The sequence below is a fragment of the Notolepis coatsorum genome, assembly GCF_963971535.1.
Source record: "Notolepis coatsorum genome assembly, chromosome: 1".
Lineage (NCBI taxonomy): Eukaryota > Metazoa > Chordata > Actinopteri > Aulopiformes > Paralepididae > Notolepis > Notolepis coatsorum.
The window spans coordinates 65,421,291-65,441,020 of NC_140165.1; the positions used below are offsets into that span (position 1 = coordinate 65,421,291).

The following is a 19,730-nucleotide window of genomic DNA, read 5'->3' on the forward strand; positions in this document are numbered from 1 at the left end:
CTGCTGGCTACCTAGATCCACTTCAACCAGCCGAGCGTCGGGAGCTCCAGCAGCTTGTCGATGTGCTAATAGCCTGGAGCCAGCTACCGTTAGCTTGCAGAGGCTATTAGCACACCGACAAGCTGTGTAGCCAGCAGGCTGAATGCTCCGCGACGCTGGTTGAAGTGGATATAGGTAGCCAGCAGGCTGAATGCTCAACGATGCTCCCGGTTGCTAACGCCGGCCCCGGCTGGTGCTAAGTAGCTAGCGATCGCTCCCGAGTCCCGAGAGCTAACGCCGGTCTGTCTGTCGAAGACCGAGGGAACCGCATCAGGCTTCAGCTGATTAGTGATCTTCTGGACAAACCTTCCACCCTGCAGGTAGCAAGAATGGAGGCGGGCATTACTAAAACCACAGAGCCAATCACATCACTGTGCGCTATAAACAGCGCCCTGTGACGTGCACCAGGTCGTCAAATCAACATGACCTGATTTACTAGAGGCAAAGAGGGGATGGGCTGTAGCTGAGGAATTCGCCAATATAGTATTTAGGCCCAAAAACACATTGATACGAACTCCTATTACTATAATACAATGCTAGAGACTGAAAAATGACATTTATAATGCATAGCACCTTTAAAAAAAAAGTTAATTTAGTCAAATCTAGTCTTAAAGGGATCGTTCAAGTTATTTCCTACTTAAGAATGATGTTTCTGCCTAGTCCTTTCTGAGCACAACCCATGCAGTTCCTCGTGCTAGCTCTGGCTAGTTAGCTAATGCAAAGTCAATGGGGCCAAGCTCCCGTCTGTACAAGCTGACTGGAGACAACTGAAATCTACTCCACAGTACAGACAAAGTAGATGTCAGTGAGCCTCAGTCAGCTCACACAGACAGGAGCTTGACCCCATTGACTTTACATTGGTTTGTGGCTAACTAGCCAGAGCTAGCATGAGGAACAGCATGGTTTGTGTTGAGAAATAATTCTACAAGATGACACCATTAAACATCTGAACTATCCCTTTACACTTAAGGTACTATTATACAGACATGACAGAGACCACACCTGAGACGAAGAAGAGGATGAGGAAGAGAGGAGAGGAAGAGGAGAGGAGAAAGAGAAGAGGAGAAAGGAGGAAAAGAGGAGGAGAGGAGGAAGAGAAGAGGAGAAAGGAGGAAGAGAGGAGATGAGAAAGGAGGAGAGAAAGGAGGAAGAGAAAGAGAGGAGAAAGGAGATGAGGAAGAAAGGAGGAGAGGAGGAGAAGAGAGGAGAAAGGAGGAAGGGAGGAGAAGGGAAAGGCAATATGAGAGGAATAGGAGAAGAGGGATGTCACTCACACTGGCTGTCAGCTTTGAAGGCAGAGGTACTCGGATACAGAGTGGGTTTCACTAAGATATTAATAACCAATAACTCCATATACCTTGTAAAATCATACTGTGTGTGTTCCTGTGTGTGTGTTCCTGTGTGTGTGTTCCTGTGTGTGTGTGTGTGTGTGTGTGTGTGTGTGTGTGTGTGTGTGTGTGTGTGTGTGTGTGTGTGTGTGTGTGTGTGTGTGTGTGTGTGTGTGTTACCTAAATCAGCTCGCTGTGTGCTTGAAGGCCTTTGAATTGCTGGAGCTTGAGGTCTTGCAGGTCCTTGAGGTCTTGCAGGTGCATGCTTACTAGACTAAGAGAGGAGAGAAGAGGACAGGAGAGAAGAGAAGAGGAGCGAAGAGGACAGGAGCGAAGAGGAGAGAAGAGGAGAGAAGAAGACAGGAGATAAGAGGACAGGAGGAGAGGAGAGAAGAGGACAGGAGAGGACAGCAGAGAAGAGGAGAGGGCAGGAGGAGAGGAGAGAAGAGGACAGGAGAGGACAGCAGAAAATAGAAGAGAAGAGGAGAGAAGAAGACAGGAGATAAGAGGACAGGAGGAGAGGAGAGAAGAGGACAGGACAGGAGAGGACAGCAGAGAAGAGGAGAGGACAGGAGGAGAGGAGAGAAGAGGATAGAAGAGGAGAGGAGAGGACAGCAGATAATAGAAGAGAAGAGGAGAGAAGAAGACAGGAGATAAGAGGACAGGAGGAGAGAAGAGGACAGGAGGAGGAGAGAAGAGGACAGGAGGAGGAGAGGACAGCAGAGAAGAGGAGAGGAGAGGAGGAGAGAAGAGGAGAGGAGGGAAGAGGAGATGACAGGAGGAGAGAAGAGGAGAGGAGGGAAGAGGACAGGAGAGAAGAAGACAGGAGAGGAGAGGACAGCACAGCAGAGAAGAGAGTAGGACAGGAGAGGAGAGGAGAGAAGAGGAGATGAGGACAGCAGAGAAGACGAGAGAGGAGAGAAGAGGACAGCAGAGAAGAGGAGAAAGGAGAGAAGAGAGGAGAGAAGAGGACAGCAGAGAAGAGGAGAGAGGAGAGAAGAGGACAGCAGAGAAGAGGAGAGAAGAGGACAAGCAGAGAAGAAAGTAAGTAAGTAAGTAAGTAAGTAAGTAAGTAAGTAAGTAAGTAAGTAAGTAAGTAAGTAAGTAAGTAAGTAAGTAAGTAAGTAAGTAAGTAAGTAAGTAAGTAAGTAAGTAAGTAAGTAAGTAAGTATTTATAAAGCACCTTTCATACATGTCATGTAGCTCAAAGTGCTGTACACAAACATAGGCATATATAACGATAAAAGCAATAAAGTCACAGTGATCAGTTAAGATCAGTGTTTAACATTTTAATTTTTTTTATTTTTTAAGAAAAAATAACGTAAAAATGAAAACAGTCAAGAAAGTTTGGGAGAACAGGTCCGCACAAACACGTCCGTTCAGTAGCAACCGGAAGTAGGAAGTGCACTAAACCAATGCACTTGTACTTGTTTAGCAGCAACCGGAAGTAGGACGTGCACTAAACCAATGCACTTGTACAGTAGGTAGCAACGTTAGCTCTCATAATGTTAGCCGGTTAGCAGCTCCGGGTACAGCAGGTAGCAACGTTAGGAGAGAAGAGGACAGGAGAGGAGAGGAGAGAGGAGGATAGGAGAGGAGAGGAGAGGAGAGGAGAGAAGAGGAGAGTGGAGGACAGGAGAGGAGAGGAGAGAGGAGGACAGGAGAGGAGAGAAGAGGAGAGAAGAGGACAGGGGAGGAGAGAGGAGGACAGGAGAGGAGATTAGATGAGAGGAGAGAGGAGGACAGGAGAGAAGAGGAGAGGAGAGGATAAGATAAGACGTGGTAACCGCTGGTCGTGTTGATGGGTCTGGTGGAAGCTGATAAACCCTCTGGCTACATAACATGAGGAAGTATCACTTCCTCACAACAAGGTAACAGAGAAAAAACCCAGCTGCTTATTAATGAATCACAGAAATTACAGACAGATGCGATGACATATTCTAATCCCAGGAGAGACACGTGTTAAAGCCTCTTGCTCTCACTAGTTCACAGAGGACCTGCCATGGTCGACTCTACACAGACAGACACCGTGTTAAAAAAGGTGAAGCAGCGCCTCTACCACCTGAGACAACTCAGGAAATTCAGAGTATCAGGGAAGATACTCCAGTCCTTCTACTGTGGGGCTGTGGAGAGCATCCTGACTGGGAACATCACTGCCTGGTTTGGCAACTGCACGGCCCAGGACAGGAAGGCTCTACAGAGAGTAGTGTGCTCAGCAGAGCGTACTACGGGTATTGCACTACCACCCCTGCAGGACAACAGAAAACAGAAGGTTAACCCTTTCACTACCACACTACAGAAGGTTAACCTTTCACGACCACTACAGAATGTTAACCCTTTCACTACCACACTACAGACGGTTAACCTTTCACTACCACACTACAGAAGGTTAACCTTTCACTACCACACTACAGAAGGTTAACCCTTTCACTACTACACTACAGAAGCTTAACCTTTCACTACCACACTACATAAGGTTAACCCTTTCACAACCACACTACAGAAGGTTAACCTTTCACTACCACACTACAGAAGGTTAACCTTTCACTACAGAAGGTTAACCCTTTTTCTACCACACTACAAACGGTTAACCTTTCACCACACTACAGAAGGTTAACCTTTTCACTACCACAATACAGAAGGTTAACTATTCACTACCACACTACAGAAGGTTAACCTTTCACTACCACAGTAGACGGTTAACCGTCTGTAGTGTGGTTGTGAAAGGGTTAACCCTTCGGTAGAGTGGCAGTGAAAGGGTTAACGATCACATGGGCCAATATCTGCCTGCGCGGCCTGGAGCGTTTGAAGTGCCATTCAAAAATAGCGCTGCTGCTTATCGACAGACTGGAGCTTATCTCTCCTCATCGGGAACCTTCGCAGGGCACTTGATTGGACTTGGCGCACGCCTGCGTGAAAATGACTGCAGGTGCCTTGGGAGGGAAAACACAGGATAAGAGGCGCCCCGGGGTCAAACATCTGACAAGTATTTATTCCTCTTCTCTTTGATATCAGACAACACAAGCGTGGATCCGCAACAGCTGGCATGCGCGCACATACACACACACACACACACGTGGCTGCTAGAGGTACTTTTAATATTTCTTTAGATTATATATTATATATTAGATTTAGATTATATATTGTAACTATATTTATTGTAGGGTAAAATAACAGAGGGCATACACACCCTCATCTCGCACCTTGTTGCCCATATGCGCATGTCCAGAGTTAATTAAATTGTATATTGTTTGCACTGCCTTTTTATTCTATTTAAATTTGTACTTCTCCCCTGTACTATAATTCTGTGGCCTGTACCTGTAGGTCTTCTACTACCTGTACTCCCCCCTCCCCCATGCTGCTATGATACCAAATTTTTCCCCAAGGGGATCAATAAAGGAATATCTTATCTTATCTTAATCAGGAGCACTATTGAATGTAAATGTGGTTATGAGAAGGTTGATGTATTTCTGCAGCTTTTTCCACCAGACGTCCACGAGGCTCTTCTGAAGTCACATCAAAGAGAACTCTGTCTCAAAGGGGCACTTTGCCAAAAAACACAATGCTGATTTATAGAATTTGAATGTGGCCACCAGTGATGTCATCAGGACATTGGGCCTCATTCATAAAGCGATATAAGAACAGATTTAGTTCTTAACTAGCATTTCCTCTTATTTTCTTCTTACCTGGGATTCAGCAATGTTTTCTTATTGTTGCTTTTCTCTCAGGCAAGACCGAATTATAAGAGTGGTCGAGAGCACTCTTACCCAGATAAGAAACTCTTACCCAGATGAGAAACATTTAAAAAAGCCTACCATTCATAATAATAATAATATATACGATTTATATAGCGCTTTTCCTAATTCTCAGACACTTTACAAAACAAACAATATAATACAATACAGTTTTAGTAGATCAAATAAAAATATAATATATATAAAAAGGTGAGAGAGGAAGGAGTTCATGGGTTGAAAGCAAACCATTGGTCAATTGCCCCCAAATACAGTACCCCCAAATACGACTTTATAAATCCATGCAGAACTTTTCAATAAATTATTATTATTATTATTATTATTATTATTATTATTATTATTATTATTATTATTATTATTATTATTATTATTATTATTATTATTATTATAACTTATTGCGTGCGTTCTGCTTCTGAAATGGATTTTATATTGCTGTTAGAACAGTTAGATGCTGGCTGCCCAGGCCGTACGCATATAACGCATATTTACAACCTCTCCTCTCCTCTCCTCTTCTCTGTATAGATGTAGCAGGACTGTCTATCTGTATGTCATATATGTTATGATGAATTGAAAATGGGGGACCCTGATGTAAACAACACGAAAGTCTTTCTCTGGTCTGCATCCCCTTAACAATTGTGTGTATTAGTGTGTGTGTGTGTGGGGGGGGGGGGGGGGGGGGTGAAGAGCGAGCGAATGCCATTGTCCACTTGTTTTTTCTTTTTGTTTTCTATTGTAATTTTTTATTATGTATATATTCTGGGCCCCCTTTAGCTGTGGGTCTGGTGGTTGTGGGCTCGGACTGGGGGGGGGCGTAGTTCGGGGGCGAGGCATTAAAGAGGCGTGATGCTTTGGCTCGCGGGGGCGCCGGACTCCGGGTCCTCCGGCGTTGGGGTTCGCGGCTGCCGGGCCTGTAGATGGAGGGGGCTCAGGAAGCCCATTATGTTTGTGTTCTGGGCCCCCCTTTGATTGTGTCGGAGGGTCACGGGCTAGGGGTGGGGGGGGCCCTTGGTTCGGGCCCTCTGCGGGTCGGGGTGTTAAATAGGCGTGATGCTCTGGCTCGCCGGGGTACCGGACTTGGGGCTCTCGAGGTTGGGGATCGTGGCTGTGATGGGTGGTGAGGGAGGGGGCTTAGGGTGTTAATTGTACAATCCGTCTAATTTATTGTCTAGTCATTGTTGTGTAGAGTTGATGTTTTTGGTTGTCTTTTTATGTATTATTATTGTTATTATGTTGTGAGTTGTGTTTCATGTTTGAAAATTTAAAAAATTTGATTGAGACTTGAGCTGTACTGTATTGTACCCATTCTGCAATCTGTTAATACAATTTTCAATCAATCAATCAAAACTCTGCTCCACACCTAAAGTTCTGAGCGCACTCGGAGTCTTAGCCACGGACATTTCAGAGAGAGATGACAGGTGACAGATCCGGTATTTCGGAACTATAGGTCACTGGTCATCTCTCTCTGAAAGGAGAGAGCATATGGATCAGCGGCATATATATCAGTATACTGCGCGCCGCGATTGGTTCTTGACAAGCGCGCAGCCAGTCGTTCAGTATTGACAAAGCCTACTTTGCTGGAACGATTTATTTCGCACTATACAGTACGTATAGTCGTATACGTCTTTATTTGTCATCAGATTAACACACACACACATGCGATGAGCGACCCACAGGAACACACACACATGCACTGAGTCGCAAGTCGTGAGACATGTGTGTGTGTCATTTTGAGATTGCAAATCGCTTTCTGTTGAATATCAGACAGGGATAAAACTGGGAACGAGGTTAGATCAGATGCCGAACTACGGCTGTTTTACACATGCCTCATTCGCCTTATAAGGAGATGGTGGGCGTGTCTGTATGCAAATGAATTTAGCGCGAACACGCTTTTGAGTTTAAGAATGAGTGGGATTCATCATGCAAATCTCCTGGGTACGCACAGATTTCGACGTTAAGAACGGCTTGATGAATGTGGCGGTGGCTTTTCTTATTGTTCTCTTAACACATCCTGCGCCAAGAACGAGTTACGCCGTTTTTGCCCGCCATGCGTTGAACGCCAAGAACGGCTTACGCCGTTTTTGGGATCAATATTTCATTTTTTCAACCATGGCATTCATAATTCATCCAGCCAACCTCCGGACTCCAGCGGGACCCTGTATGAGATTGCAACGCCTCAATACCGCCGCCTGGTGGATGGTCGGGCGAGTTACACTCTCGCCAAAACCGGAAGTGCCGATCGGTGCGTCGAGGAAACCCCTCCGGCAGTGATATCTTGTTACGTGGCTCCAGACAAACACTATAGTGCATTTGGATCGCTTTCTAAACTTAATAATCGATATGATTTCGGCGTTTATTGCGCCATACAAACCGGAAATGGATGTAGGAGATCGGCGTAAAATAATTGGGATCTTTTTCCTCCAGTCTCATCGGCAAACGGTAAGAGGACAGTAACGTTATTTTCAGCCCAATTGTTTATTCATTTCACTGCAAACCATCTGATCAATATATCAACCCATACTAAATAAAGCCGTTACTGACGATCAAGGAATTATAAACGACCCCCCCCCTTTCCTTCACACATGATGAAGCATAATGTATACCGATCATATACATTTGAATTTTTTAATATAGCGTGTATAGGAAAGAAACGCCATAATAATCTATCATATGCGTCAGGGCCTATAACTCTCGTTTTTGGAATTACTGCTATACTGTCTAAAAACATACTTATATTCTAGACGGTATTAACACAACAATGTATGAATGAAAAAATATAATGTTCCCACATCCTGAACGATAGATAATCGATGTTGAATGGGCCATAGTAATGTCAATATAGCAATACAATTTTAAAAATTATAGCCCTGCAAAGAAGGTAAACATCTCCATAGGCTTTCAACGGTGGCAGACTGGGTATATTGATGGATATAACCCATGGCGCCCAATGTGTTAACAGACAGGTAAGCAAGAATATAAGAAAAATAATAAGAAGAGTATTGTTGAATGAGGCCCATTGAATCCTTGGTGTGTTAATTACAGCTCAGTGAAATGATAAGGTAGCAGTCCCTATAAGACAAGGTGTTGTGTTAATTACAGCTCAGTGAAATGATAAGGTAGCAGTCCCTATAAGACAAGGTGTTGTGTTAATTACAGCTCAATGCAATAAGGTAGCAGTCCCTATAAGACAAGGTGTTGTGTTAATTACAGCTCAATGCAATGGTGTGGATGAGAAAATAGCAACACCTTGTCTTATAGGGACTGTTACCTTATAATTTAATTAATCTGTAATTAACATAACACCTCGTCTTATAGGGACTGCTACCTTATCATTTCACTGAACTGTAATTAACACAACATCTTCTCTTATAGGGACTGTTACCTTATAATTTAATTAATCTGTAATTAACACAACACCTCATCTTATAGGGACTGTTACCTTATCATTTCACTGATAAGGTATGTACCTTGGGTCGTAGGTTCTTGCCGGTCCAGTCGGTAGTGTAGGCTTCAGTGTAGGTCGCTAGGACGTGGTACAGGTCACTGCAATCAGCTGGAGGTTCTACGTCCCCATTCAATATGGCTGACGCTCTGATGTCCCGACCATAGAACCTAGAACACAGACAATATAACACAGTATCTCTGATGCCCCGACCATAGAACCTACAACACAGAGATAATATAACACAGTATATCTGATGTCCCGACCATAGAACCTACAACACAGAGATAATATAACACAGTATATCTGATGTCCCGACCATAGAACCTACAACACAGAGATAATATAACACAGTATATCTGATGCCCGACCGTAGAACCTACAACACACAGAGATAATATAACACAGTATATCTGACAAGTAAAAGAGCGTTTTGCTGATGTTTAAGATGTTTTACACATAAAACCTACATGTTCAACAGGTTCCGTATCTCGAGAGCTCACAACTTCCTCTAAACATTTCTAACACCTTTCAATTGAATACAATATTATAATATAATACTATAGACATGTTTCCAATGGAATGCTGTTGCTATGGGAACAGCTTGGGCCGGCATTTATTTCTGGTCAACTATTGATATGAACAGGGCGGCTGATTGGCGCAGTGGGCAAGGCGCTCGCCACTAATGCAGGAGACGCTGGGTTCCAGCCCAGCTCTCTGCGTTGCTACCGGCTGGCCGGTCGTTCATACTAACACAATTGGCAAGTGTTAAGAGGGTGGGAAAGCCGGTGGGTGGGGATTGGACGTTGTGGACAGCGACTCCTACAGGTCGGTTTGGTGACGCCGGTGCGGCGGAAGCAGGAAGTAGCGGGGGCAGCGTGAGCCTCCCACGCATTACTCCTTGCCACTGAGAGCTCGAGCTGCTGCGGTGACAGGCTGCCTCCTCGTGTACCGGAGGTGTCTATTCTTTTACCAACGGATTTCCAGTTCCGCGTTCTGCGATCTGATTGGCCACTGACGTACGCTAGTTCTGCCCCCTGGTAAGTTATCTACGCCTGTTACGCCCAACTCTTCTACTAACAGCCTGTAGCCCGCTCGCACCTGCATTATGTTGAGGACCAACACAGGATGATTCAAATGAAATTGGCATTCATAGTCCTCTAGACTCTAGAGTCTAGTCTAGACTAGGCCTACAGATGAAATCCATGAATACAGAGGTGCTCAGCTGAGAGCGTTGTTTCTTAAAATTGTCAAGCTACAATATTATAAAATACAATATTATAAAATCCTGTCAGGAATTGTGCCTCAAAGCATGAATGAACCGGCATTTCTAAGCACTTTAAACTTACAGCACATTAGCGCACATAAAGTCATAGGCGGAAACACGGAAACAGCTGTTTACCGCGGAGTTGGGCGTGCAGAACTGGCGTAGATAACTTACCGCGGTGCGCCGCTGCTGAATTAGGACCGCCGCTGCTATCAACTAGACTTGCACTACCTCCCCTGCAGGTTCTATACAACAAGAGGTGCAAATCCAGAGCCTGCAGGATAATGAAAGACCCTCACCACCCCAATAACAGCCTGTGCCAGCTGCTGAGGTCAGGCAGACGCCTGCGAACCCCAGCTACTAGGACAGAGCGGCTTAGGCTCAGCTTCTTCCCCCAGGCCATCAGAGCCCTGAACAATGAACATTGAGTGCCACAGAACACTGAACTATCCACACACAAGCACACATGAACACACACACGACACGCACGCTGTGCACGCTCACACACTAGCAGCCACTTAACACTTTAACATGAGCGGGCACACACTCATGCCGCACACACACACACTTATGGCCAAAAGGAAAGGCCACTTTAAATTAGAATAACAGGAACAGTGTATTGCACTACCGAAGCTACCTAGCATGTCATATATGCTCTGTAAATAACTATGTACAGATACCGAGATGTCAGACCATGTTACCTGTTACCTGTTTATTGCACAATGTTTTTTTTTTTTATTGGATTCTATTATATGTTGTACCACTGTATTGCACATCGTTGCGGGCAAGACCACCCGCATTTCATTGTATACTTGTATGCCGTGACAATTAAAACTCTTGACTTGACTTGACTATTAAATTTTTTTTGTTTTTTAAATAAATTAGAATATTTAAACATATATATATTTCTTTTTATCGTTTCATTTGGGCTGTGGGGGGTGCTTAATGTAAAAAACTGACCTGAGGAAGAGGCTGCAGGGAGAAAGCACTGCAGTCTAGTACATTTTGTGTTTTGAGCACAAAGTTCATCATAGATCTAGCCTTATTTTGCTCTCAAAATGCACCAGATTGATGCATTTAACTTTAAAATCGTTAGCCTCATAGCATAATTGCCTAAGTAATTTTTTGGCCAAATTGATATTTCTGCCTAACTCTACTCTCCTCACACTGCTGCACCACCCTGGCTTAGTGGCTGTGTCCTCAGCCAATCAGAACCTTGTTATTTTAAGAATCCCTTTCTGCCTAACTCACTCATGTGACTTACCAAAATTAGTTTTTTTCTTCTTTTCCGAAAGTCTTGAAAAATGACAATGGCAATTATGCTATGAGGCTAACGAAATGTAAAAAAAATTATAAAAAAATTCAGGGGAAACACTGGACACGTGATGCAAGGCTTCTGTCCTCACTACAACCGACCAGTGGGAGGCATAGTCTAGCAATGTTCAAGACAGGGGAGGGAAGAATTGGATAATACGAAATTGGGATCGGAGAAAAATAGAAAATGGGGAGAAAAAGTGGATAAAAAAATATATATATATTGATATGAACAAACACAGCGACGGGAAATAACCGTGGGCGTTTATGATGTCATGAACGTGAAGTATTGAAAAGGTCTATATTACAAATGACTAAATTCAAGGACCTTCAATGACTTTTCCAAGCACTATTTTTCTTTTTAAAAGGGCATTTAAAAAAGGATACTTTTAAATGCAGTTTAATAGAAATGTTTTATTTATGGCTTAAAACCAATTTCCGACAATTAGTTACACTTTAAATAAAACAAAATGCAATGTCTTGATTCAGAACAAAATGGATGAACAAAACGTTCAATGCGAATGGTTGATTTGAATTTCAATGACTTTTTAAGCACCTTGTTAAAAAAAGTTGCCGTTTAAGGAATTCCATGGCCTCGAGTTTTTGTGTGTGTAAAAAATCAAGCACTTTAAGCACTTCAAAGACCTTGTGCGCCCCCTCCCAGCAGCGGTTACTGATGTGAGACGAGTCTCGACTGACGTCTCTTTCCTGGGTAAACAGCCAGGTGCGGAGGTCATGGTGCATACAGGGATTAAAGCAAAAAAAAATCTCCTGACTGAAATTTTTTTCAGGCCAAGTCATATTCTTATTTTAACCTCCACTGTATTTCTTTTTAATAGCGTTGGCGTTTTAAGGGAGCCTACTTGTTTCGGTTTCGTCGATAATCCAATGTACAGTTACCCCCCCACCCCGCCTACCCAACCCTTCCCTCCCCAACCACCTCCAATGTACAGTCCCCCCCCCCTCCACCCAACCTCCTCCAATGTACAGTTTCTTCGTCAAATGTATATGCTCTCTTTTTTAGACTCTTATTGTATCACAAACAATACTGTGTAAATCTGGTACGTCATAAATGTATAGATGTAGCAGTATTATCTATCTGTATGTCATGTATGTCATATATGTTATGATGAATTGAAAATGGGGGACCCTGATGTAAAGAGGAAAGTCTTTCTCTGGTCTGCAACCCCTTGACAATTGTGTGTATTGAGCTGTACTGTATTGTACCCATTCTGCAATCCGTTATAACAATCAATCAATATTTAACCGATTGCAGAATGGGTACAATACAGTATGGCTCAATACACACAATTGTTAAGGGGATGCAGACCAGAGAAAGACGTTTGTCTTGTTTACATCATCAGGGTCCCCCATTTTCAATTCAGTGACATTTATGACATGCATGACATTGACATCATGACATTTATGGCATAGGGACATACTACAGGTATATAGTACTGTTACATTTGTGACATATACGATATGCAAATATACAGTAATGTTACCCATAGATCCTGACAGAGAGAATATATACGGTGGGGAGGAGACTGTCTACAGATACACCTGTGTGATGTTGCTACGGAGTTAAGCTAATAAACGTATACTCACAACCACAGCAGGGGACTCACATATTGTACTGTGAAGTAACACGACAATGACAAACGTGTTGTTTCTGTTTTTCTTTTTGACATCGTTGCGGCACACGGAACAAGTTAACTCACCACTACAGCCCCCAGTAGCGCTGCCTAGCCAGTCTCTTCAAACGTCCTCTCCTCTCGAAACTTTTTGTTAGGTGGTCCCGCTGATCCTTTTCATCTGAGAACCCCGCGGTGGGTTCTCTTTTTAGTGGCCGGCTTACTCCTTCCATTTAACAGATGCTATTAAGCTAACGTTAGCTAATCGGTATATAGCAGCGAGTGCAAGCAGCGTGGTGGCTGTGACGTTGGTAAACAAGCAGTTGACGCGTGAGGCTGCAAAAAAGGCGACCTGTCTCTCGAGTCGCTGAGTGATGATGACTGCTTGGCGCGATAGGAAAAAAAAGCCCTTTTCCATATTTGGCGCCTCTGATTGGCTCAATTTTGTTTCAATCTGTATGCATCTACAAATCATGCAAATACTTCCGTCAGACTGCGAATCAAATGGACGGATCTCCACAATCAAATTGACGGAAATCCGTCTGGAGACGGAATGCTTTAATGCATGTGCATATCAACAGTGTTAAGGTCTTCCCACCCATCATCATGAGCTGAGGAAACTATAGAATACAACCTCATCACGTTCAGAGCACATTCAGTGCTCGACTAAGACTCCCTAGATGCAGCACTGAACGGCACAGGAAGTCCTTCATTCCGACAGCCATCAGGCTTTTACAATGAATCACTGAGCACAGGGTGACAGTACTACCTTCCTGGACTTTTACAAATGTACACTTACGTATATTTTATATTAGAAATGTGACATATGAAATGTATATCCCGGAGCATATTTTATTCTTAGTGTTACAAAGGATCAGATTAAACCGAATATATATATTTATTTATTGATATATATTGCATAGTATTTGTATATCGTTTGATATCCCTTGTATATTCCTTGTACATATACACAGAATATCCCTTTAGCCCAGACCATAATATTTCATTCTCCTATTGGACAGCGGTCCACCGGCGCCAGGGACCAGCCTCCAGAGTCAGGTTCAAAGTCACCGTCAAGACATGTCTGGACATGCCCGGCCTTGCCCAGGGATACGCGACAGAAATGAGATTGGCACTAGTTTGTTCACCGTGCATATAAATACGCCGCAGGTGAATACAGAAGCACTTAGTCTTACTTAGTCTTACTTAGTCAGAAGTCAAGAGTTACCCAATAAGTTGAAGCCTCACCCACGATACAACGTGCGGTGAAGTATGGCCTGTTTGGCCCCAGAATAGAGCATTGAGACCGCGTGCGAATTAATAACTGAATTGTCAGAGTTTGGCGCTATACCGTCGAGCGCGACATATTTCTATTAAGTCAGTGATAGTTTATTTGTGTATAGTGTATCGTGCGGCTAAAGTTCTACAGTGACCAGCATCCCCAACGCTTCCTCGTATTAGCTAGAGTTCTTATCCAGGCTGGGCTGCTTTCATGGCGCTTTCACCCGAGGAGACCTAGACGAGAACCGTGTGGACATGTACACTGGATTAATCTACCCGACGACTACATAGCCCTTTGCGGCTGGAATATATTTGCTTTGGTCCTGTGATTTATGGAGCGGAGAATCGCCGACGCCTGCACGTGTTGGATTTACCCCGCAAGGAGCCAAGTCGAGTCGGCGCCTCAGAGAGCCTGAGGCCGGCTAGCTTTCTTCACTGTGGAGCTACAGTCTACGGAGAACAGCTGTATTCGTCTGTGGATCAAGAGGCTATTGCACCGTCTCCTGTACTTGGAGTCTCCTTAGTCATCGTTGACCAGACTCTCTACTACCGACAGATCTTCTACCCCTGCTGGCTTACAACCAGGGGGACCCTTCCAGTATCTCCCGCTATATTACTAGTGTACCATAGATATAATTCCCTAAGATTCAGGTTGTATAATTACCTCCTGCGTAACCAGAGAATGGACATTCATTGTTGATTTGCCTACGCACATTCCTTTGCCTTACAAGTGCATTCAAAGTATAATCTAGAAGTATTATGTACCTTTTGCTGCAATAAATACTTAAAGACAACTTTGTGTAGAACCGGTTCATTGTGGGAAGTGTTCATTATATTTATATATCATGTACTGTATGGCCAGTAATTAAAGTACATAAAGCGGTAGTGGTTTAATGATACCATACTTATCAATACAGTCAGGGAATTGTACCCCTCAGTTACAATTGGTCCTTCGAGCCGGAGGGTAACTAGTGTAATATTAATATAGTGGTATTAATATTGACATGGCCTATGATGAACACTCCACAAAACGGTTCTCCTAAAGTAGATCGCCCGCAGCGTAGACGGCAGACACCTCAGTACTTAGAGGATTACGTTGCCAATATACTACCTAGCCTTCTACAGACGGTAAACGCGGAAAAAGTAGATAGTAAAATTATGTCCGACCCTATCGCCCAGGCTACCCCGCCAATAGAGGCCCTAGTGGGTTCTAACGTAACTGACCAAGCTCACGGTAGGGACCAGGAGGGACCTGACACGACTTTACCCCCCGCCAAGACCGAAGAAGTAGTCCCCGGAGAGCTCCAGGATAAAGACAGCTCTCCAGGGATGGAACTCTACCCGCTACAAGAAGAGGAGAGCACCCCGGAGATGGATCTCCAGGACTCGCCACAGGAGAACAGATCTCCAACGAGTACTGCCAGGAGCGGATCACCTCAACCAGCGTCTTCCCCCAGCGAGGCGGACAAGATGCTGGCACAGGCATTCCTCGCCAGCCTAGCAGCCTCAACAGAGCGCGATCGACTCCAAGCCCAGACGCTTAGTGAGCGCGAACATTCTTCCATGGAAAGAGAACGCCTTCAGGCGCAGCAACGGAGCGAAGAAGATCGTATACGTCTAGAGATTAGACGCCTTCAGACGGAAGAGAATATGGTGAGAGACCGGGCCGAAGCCCAGCGCGCCGCTGCCGGTGCCCAAAGAGAAGCAGAGCGCGCCGCCGCCGAAGCCCAGCGCGCCGCTGCCGGTGCCCAAAGAGAAGCAGAGCGCGACCTCGCTCTCACCAAGCGCGAAGCCGAGCGCGACCGATTACAAGCGCAGATAATGGAGCAGCTGATCGCCAGGGCAACACCCCCTCCCTCCGCACGAGGTTCCAGGGCCTCGTCAAGACAAGGGTCAAGGGCACCCTCCCCTACCCGATCAAGCGGCCCTGAGCCCGACCACCAGAGAGAGCCTATACCCCCCTCCGAACTCCTTCCCCGACCGGTCCACGCGAGACCCAGCTACAAGGAAGAAACGGTCTACACCGCGGAGAGGCTAAATAGACGACTACAGGATCTAGAGGACCTGTCAGAGGAAGAAGAAGAGGGAGAGGAGGAGAGTCAAGCCCGACAGCAGCACAGTACTCCACAGGACCAGGAGGTCCAGTACAGCCCAGGCTCTACCCCCGCGGCTCTGCGCTACAGACCCCCGACTCAATTCACGGGTGAGCTTGACGCACGACCAGCCCCGAGGAATAGCACCTGGATACGCGGGCCATGGTACCCAGCAGGTACCAGCCCACCAAGAGGCGTAAGAGGAGACTCGCCTAGGAGGCCTCTCTTCCAACGCTCACCGATGTGCCAGCCATCCATGGCATCATACATTGGCACACCGACGTTTCCGGACTTCACCCACGAGAACAGAGCACAGTACACGGAGCTACGAATGTGCTTAGAGACAATGATGTCCGATGTAGCTGATGAACCGTACAAGTATGCTATCCTACTGAAGCACCTCAAGGTGCCCCGAGCGCACAATATAGCGCTGGCCTATGCCACCTCTACTACCCCATACACAGCGGCTCTAGCAGCACTCGACCAAAGATATGGACGCATATGGGACTACGTAATACAAGAGATAAGGCATATTGACCGCCTACCCCCAGCCACAGACAATCGCTCACTAGATGACCTGTCTATCAAGGTACAATCCCTGGTAGGGATGCTGGGGGCGCAAAGAGAAAAGGGTATGCACGAACTGTACGCGAACTCTAATGTCGAGAGGATTTTAGAGAAGCTTCCGCCCGCCCGACAAGAGCGCTTCAGGCGGCAAAGAGACCACCGTGATCCTAACGGTCCCGAGCCATCCCTCCTAGACCTAGCCGACTTCCTGGCGAGAGAAGTCAACAGCCTACGGTTGGATACGTTCATGCGGAGCACCCCAAGCTCCAGAGAGGGACCTAGGAGAGCAAACGATGGCCGAAGATTGGTGACCGTCATGCACCAATCAGAATCAGTACCGAGCAGCAAGAACCACAGTACCCCCTCGATGAAAGAGAAGTGGAAGATGGTGTGCCCGTACTGCGAAAAGGAACACTGGTTGTCACAATGTGACACGTTCAAGAAGATGACCGCCGACGAGGTGAGTCAATGGATAAAGTCCAACCGACGCTGTTACCGATGTGCGCGTAGTCACATGGCAGCCGATTGCCGCTTAAAGAAGAGGTGTAGTCGGTGTGACGGAGCCCACCTAGATGTCCTACACGACAGTAACAGAAGAAAGCCTGCACCCTCAAGCAGCACAAAGGCAAGTGTTATGTACATTGACCCCGCCAGCAGCGGGGGCGCCCGGGTGCTCTTAAAGGTGGTTTGCGTAACACTGAGTTACCAAGACAAGGTCATGGACACTTACGCCGTCCTTGACGACGGGTCAGAGAAGACCCTTCTCCTCGCGTCCGCTGCGGCCCAGCTGGGGCTGCGGGGGAGCGAAAACCAGATGACGATTCGGACAATAAGAAGAGATCTAAAGACGATAAAGGGCGAGAATGTCTCCTTCACTATCGCAGCAAGCGGGCAGCCAGAGAGACGGTATAGGATTACTAATGCTTTCACCAGCCAAGAAATAGGCCTGTCGCAGTACACCTACCCCATCGCCAAGCTGATGGATAAATATGTGCACCTGCGTCAACTACCTATCCCGCTCATAGACGGTGCCACCCCGACCCTGCTGATAGGCTCCGACCATGCAGACCTCATAGTCCCGATAGACCGGGTCCACACAGGGCCCAGAGGCTGTCCTGCAGCAGTCGAGACCCGCCTAGGATGGACATTACAAGGCCCCCTCGCTAAGTCTCTTAACCGAACAGCAGCCACTAACTGCCTCCACTCCAGAGTGACAGAAGAAGACACCACCCTCCTACAGCATGTCGAGAGGCTATGGACACTAGAGACAATGCCCTTTAAGAACGAAAAGAAAGACATTCGTCCCAAGGAAGACATTTACGCTATAGCCCTCCTCGAGCAAGGGACAAAGAGAGTCAAAGTCAACGGAGTGATGAGATACGCAACTCCACTCCTGAGGCGAGAGGGTATGCCTACCTTCCACGCCCCAAAAGAAGCGACGGAGCGGTATCTATTGAACACAGAGCGGCGCCTAGCCAGAGACCCCGCTCAAGAGACTGTGTACCGCGCTGAGATTAACAAGCGAATCACAGCGGGACACAAAGAAAATTGACTGGCGACGTCGTGCGCTGCTCCGCGCCTCCCTGATCAAAGACGGCTTTGATCTCCGGCAGCGGGCCAGCAGCGACCCCCCAGTATTGCGCAGCCTCAACCCAGAGGACAAGCCCCTGCTGCGGTTCCTATGGAGAGAGAGGATCGGGGATGAGCAACCAGCCATCTATCAATGGGAAGTCCTCCCTTTCGGAACCACATGCAGCCCATGCTGTGCTACGTTTGCACTGCAAAAACACGTCGCAGAGGACCCAGCAGCTGATGAAGAGGTCCGACAAAGTGTAGGAAATAGTTTCTACGTGGACAACTGTCTGCAAAGCGTCTCGACGCCAGAAGAAGCCGAGGCCCTTCTACTCAAGCTCCGCGCCTCCCTGATCAAAGGCGGCTTTGATCTCAGGCAGTGGGCCAGCAGCGACCCGCAAGTATTGCGCAGCCTCTCCCCCGAGGACAAGGCAGCAAGCAGCGAGACCTGGATGGCGACCATCCCAGGAGAAGCCCAAGAAATGACATTAGGACTAGTCTGGCGCTTCAAAACAGACTCGCTCCATTATAAACACACACCCCTGACCAAGGAGCAGGGAAGGTCGACTGCACTACCGACCACCAGACGGAGTGTATACAGAACACTCGCCAGACAATATGACCCGTTGGGATGTATTCTACCTTACACCACCAGGGCAAAGATGATTGTAAGAGCGTTATGGGACAAGGACCAGGGCTGGGACGACCCCATACCCGAACACCTTGCATCCACATGGAGAGAGTGGGAGACGGAACTCAGCTCACTCCCAGGTGTCAACATACGCCACAGCTACTTCCCACCCACAGTGAGGCCGGAGACGTGCCAGATGGACCTGCACGTCTTCAGCGACGCCTCCGAAGTAGCCTACGGTTCGGTGGCCTACTTGCGTGCCCGAGAGGAGGGAGGAGAAATACATGCTGCTTTCATCCTGGCTCGCTCAAGAATAGCCCCACGAAAGCAACAATCTATCCCGCGTCTAGAGCTCTGCGCAGCCCTAGCAGGAGCGCAACTCGCCACGTTAATCCAACGTGAACTCACCATTCCGGTGCAAAGAACAATCTTGTGGTCAGACTCCACGACAGTACTCACATGGATCCGGTCTGATTCGTGCAGATACAAGGTCTTCGTGGGAGTCAGAGTCACAGAGATTCAAGATTTAACAGAAGTAGCAAGCTGGAGGTATGTGGACACAAAACACAACCCAGCTGACGTCATCACCCGGGGAATGTCCCTGGATGACCTCACCCGTCACAACCTATACAGTGACGGGCCAGAGTTCCTCAAGCTCCCGGAAGAAGAGTGGCCTACACCCACCCCACGGGAAGCGAGTAAAGAGGAGGCAGAACACAAGAAATCTATGTTCTGTGGATTGAACACACTCGTCTCCACAGACCCCGACATAGACGATTGCCTCACCCTAGAGAGTGCGCAGCTAAAGACATT

At 46.6% G+C, this 19,730-nt stretch overlaps 1 protein-coding gene across 1 annotated transcript in view; it reads right to left on the reverse strand.

The window, feature by feature from the left end:
* The window catches only part of sh3yl1 (SH3 and SYLF domain containing 1), a 109,749-nt gene that overhangs the window by 6,687 nt on the left and 83,332 nt on the right, over positions 1–19,730 (reverse strand). The window contains exons 7-8 of the mRNA XM_084312614.1: positions 8,584–8,728; positions 1,548–1,641 (exon numbers count right to left, since the gene is read on the reverse strand). Of these exons, the coding sequence (XP_084168740.1) occupies positions 1,548–1,641; positions 8,584–8,728 (239 nt within the window). The remainder of the gene's footprint in view (positions 1–1,547; positions 1,642–8,583; positions 8,729–19,730) is intronic.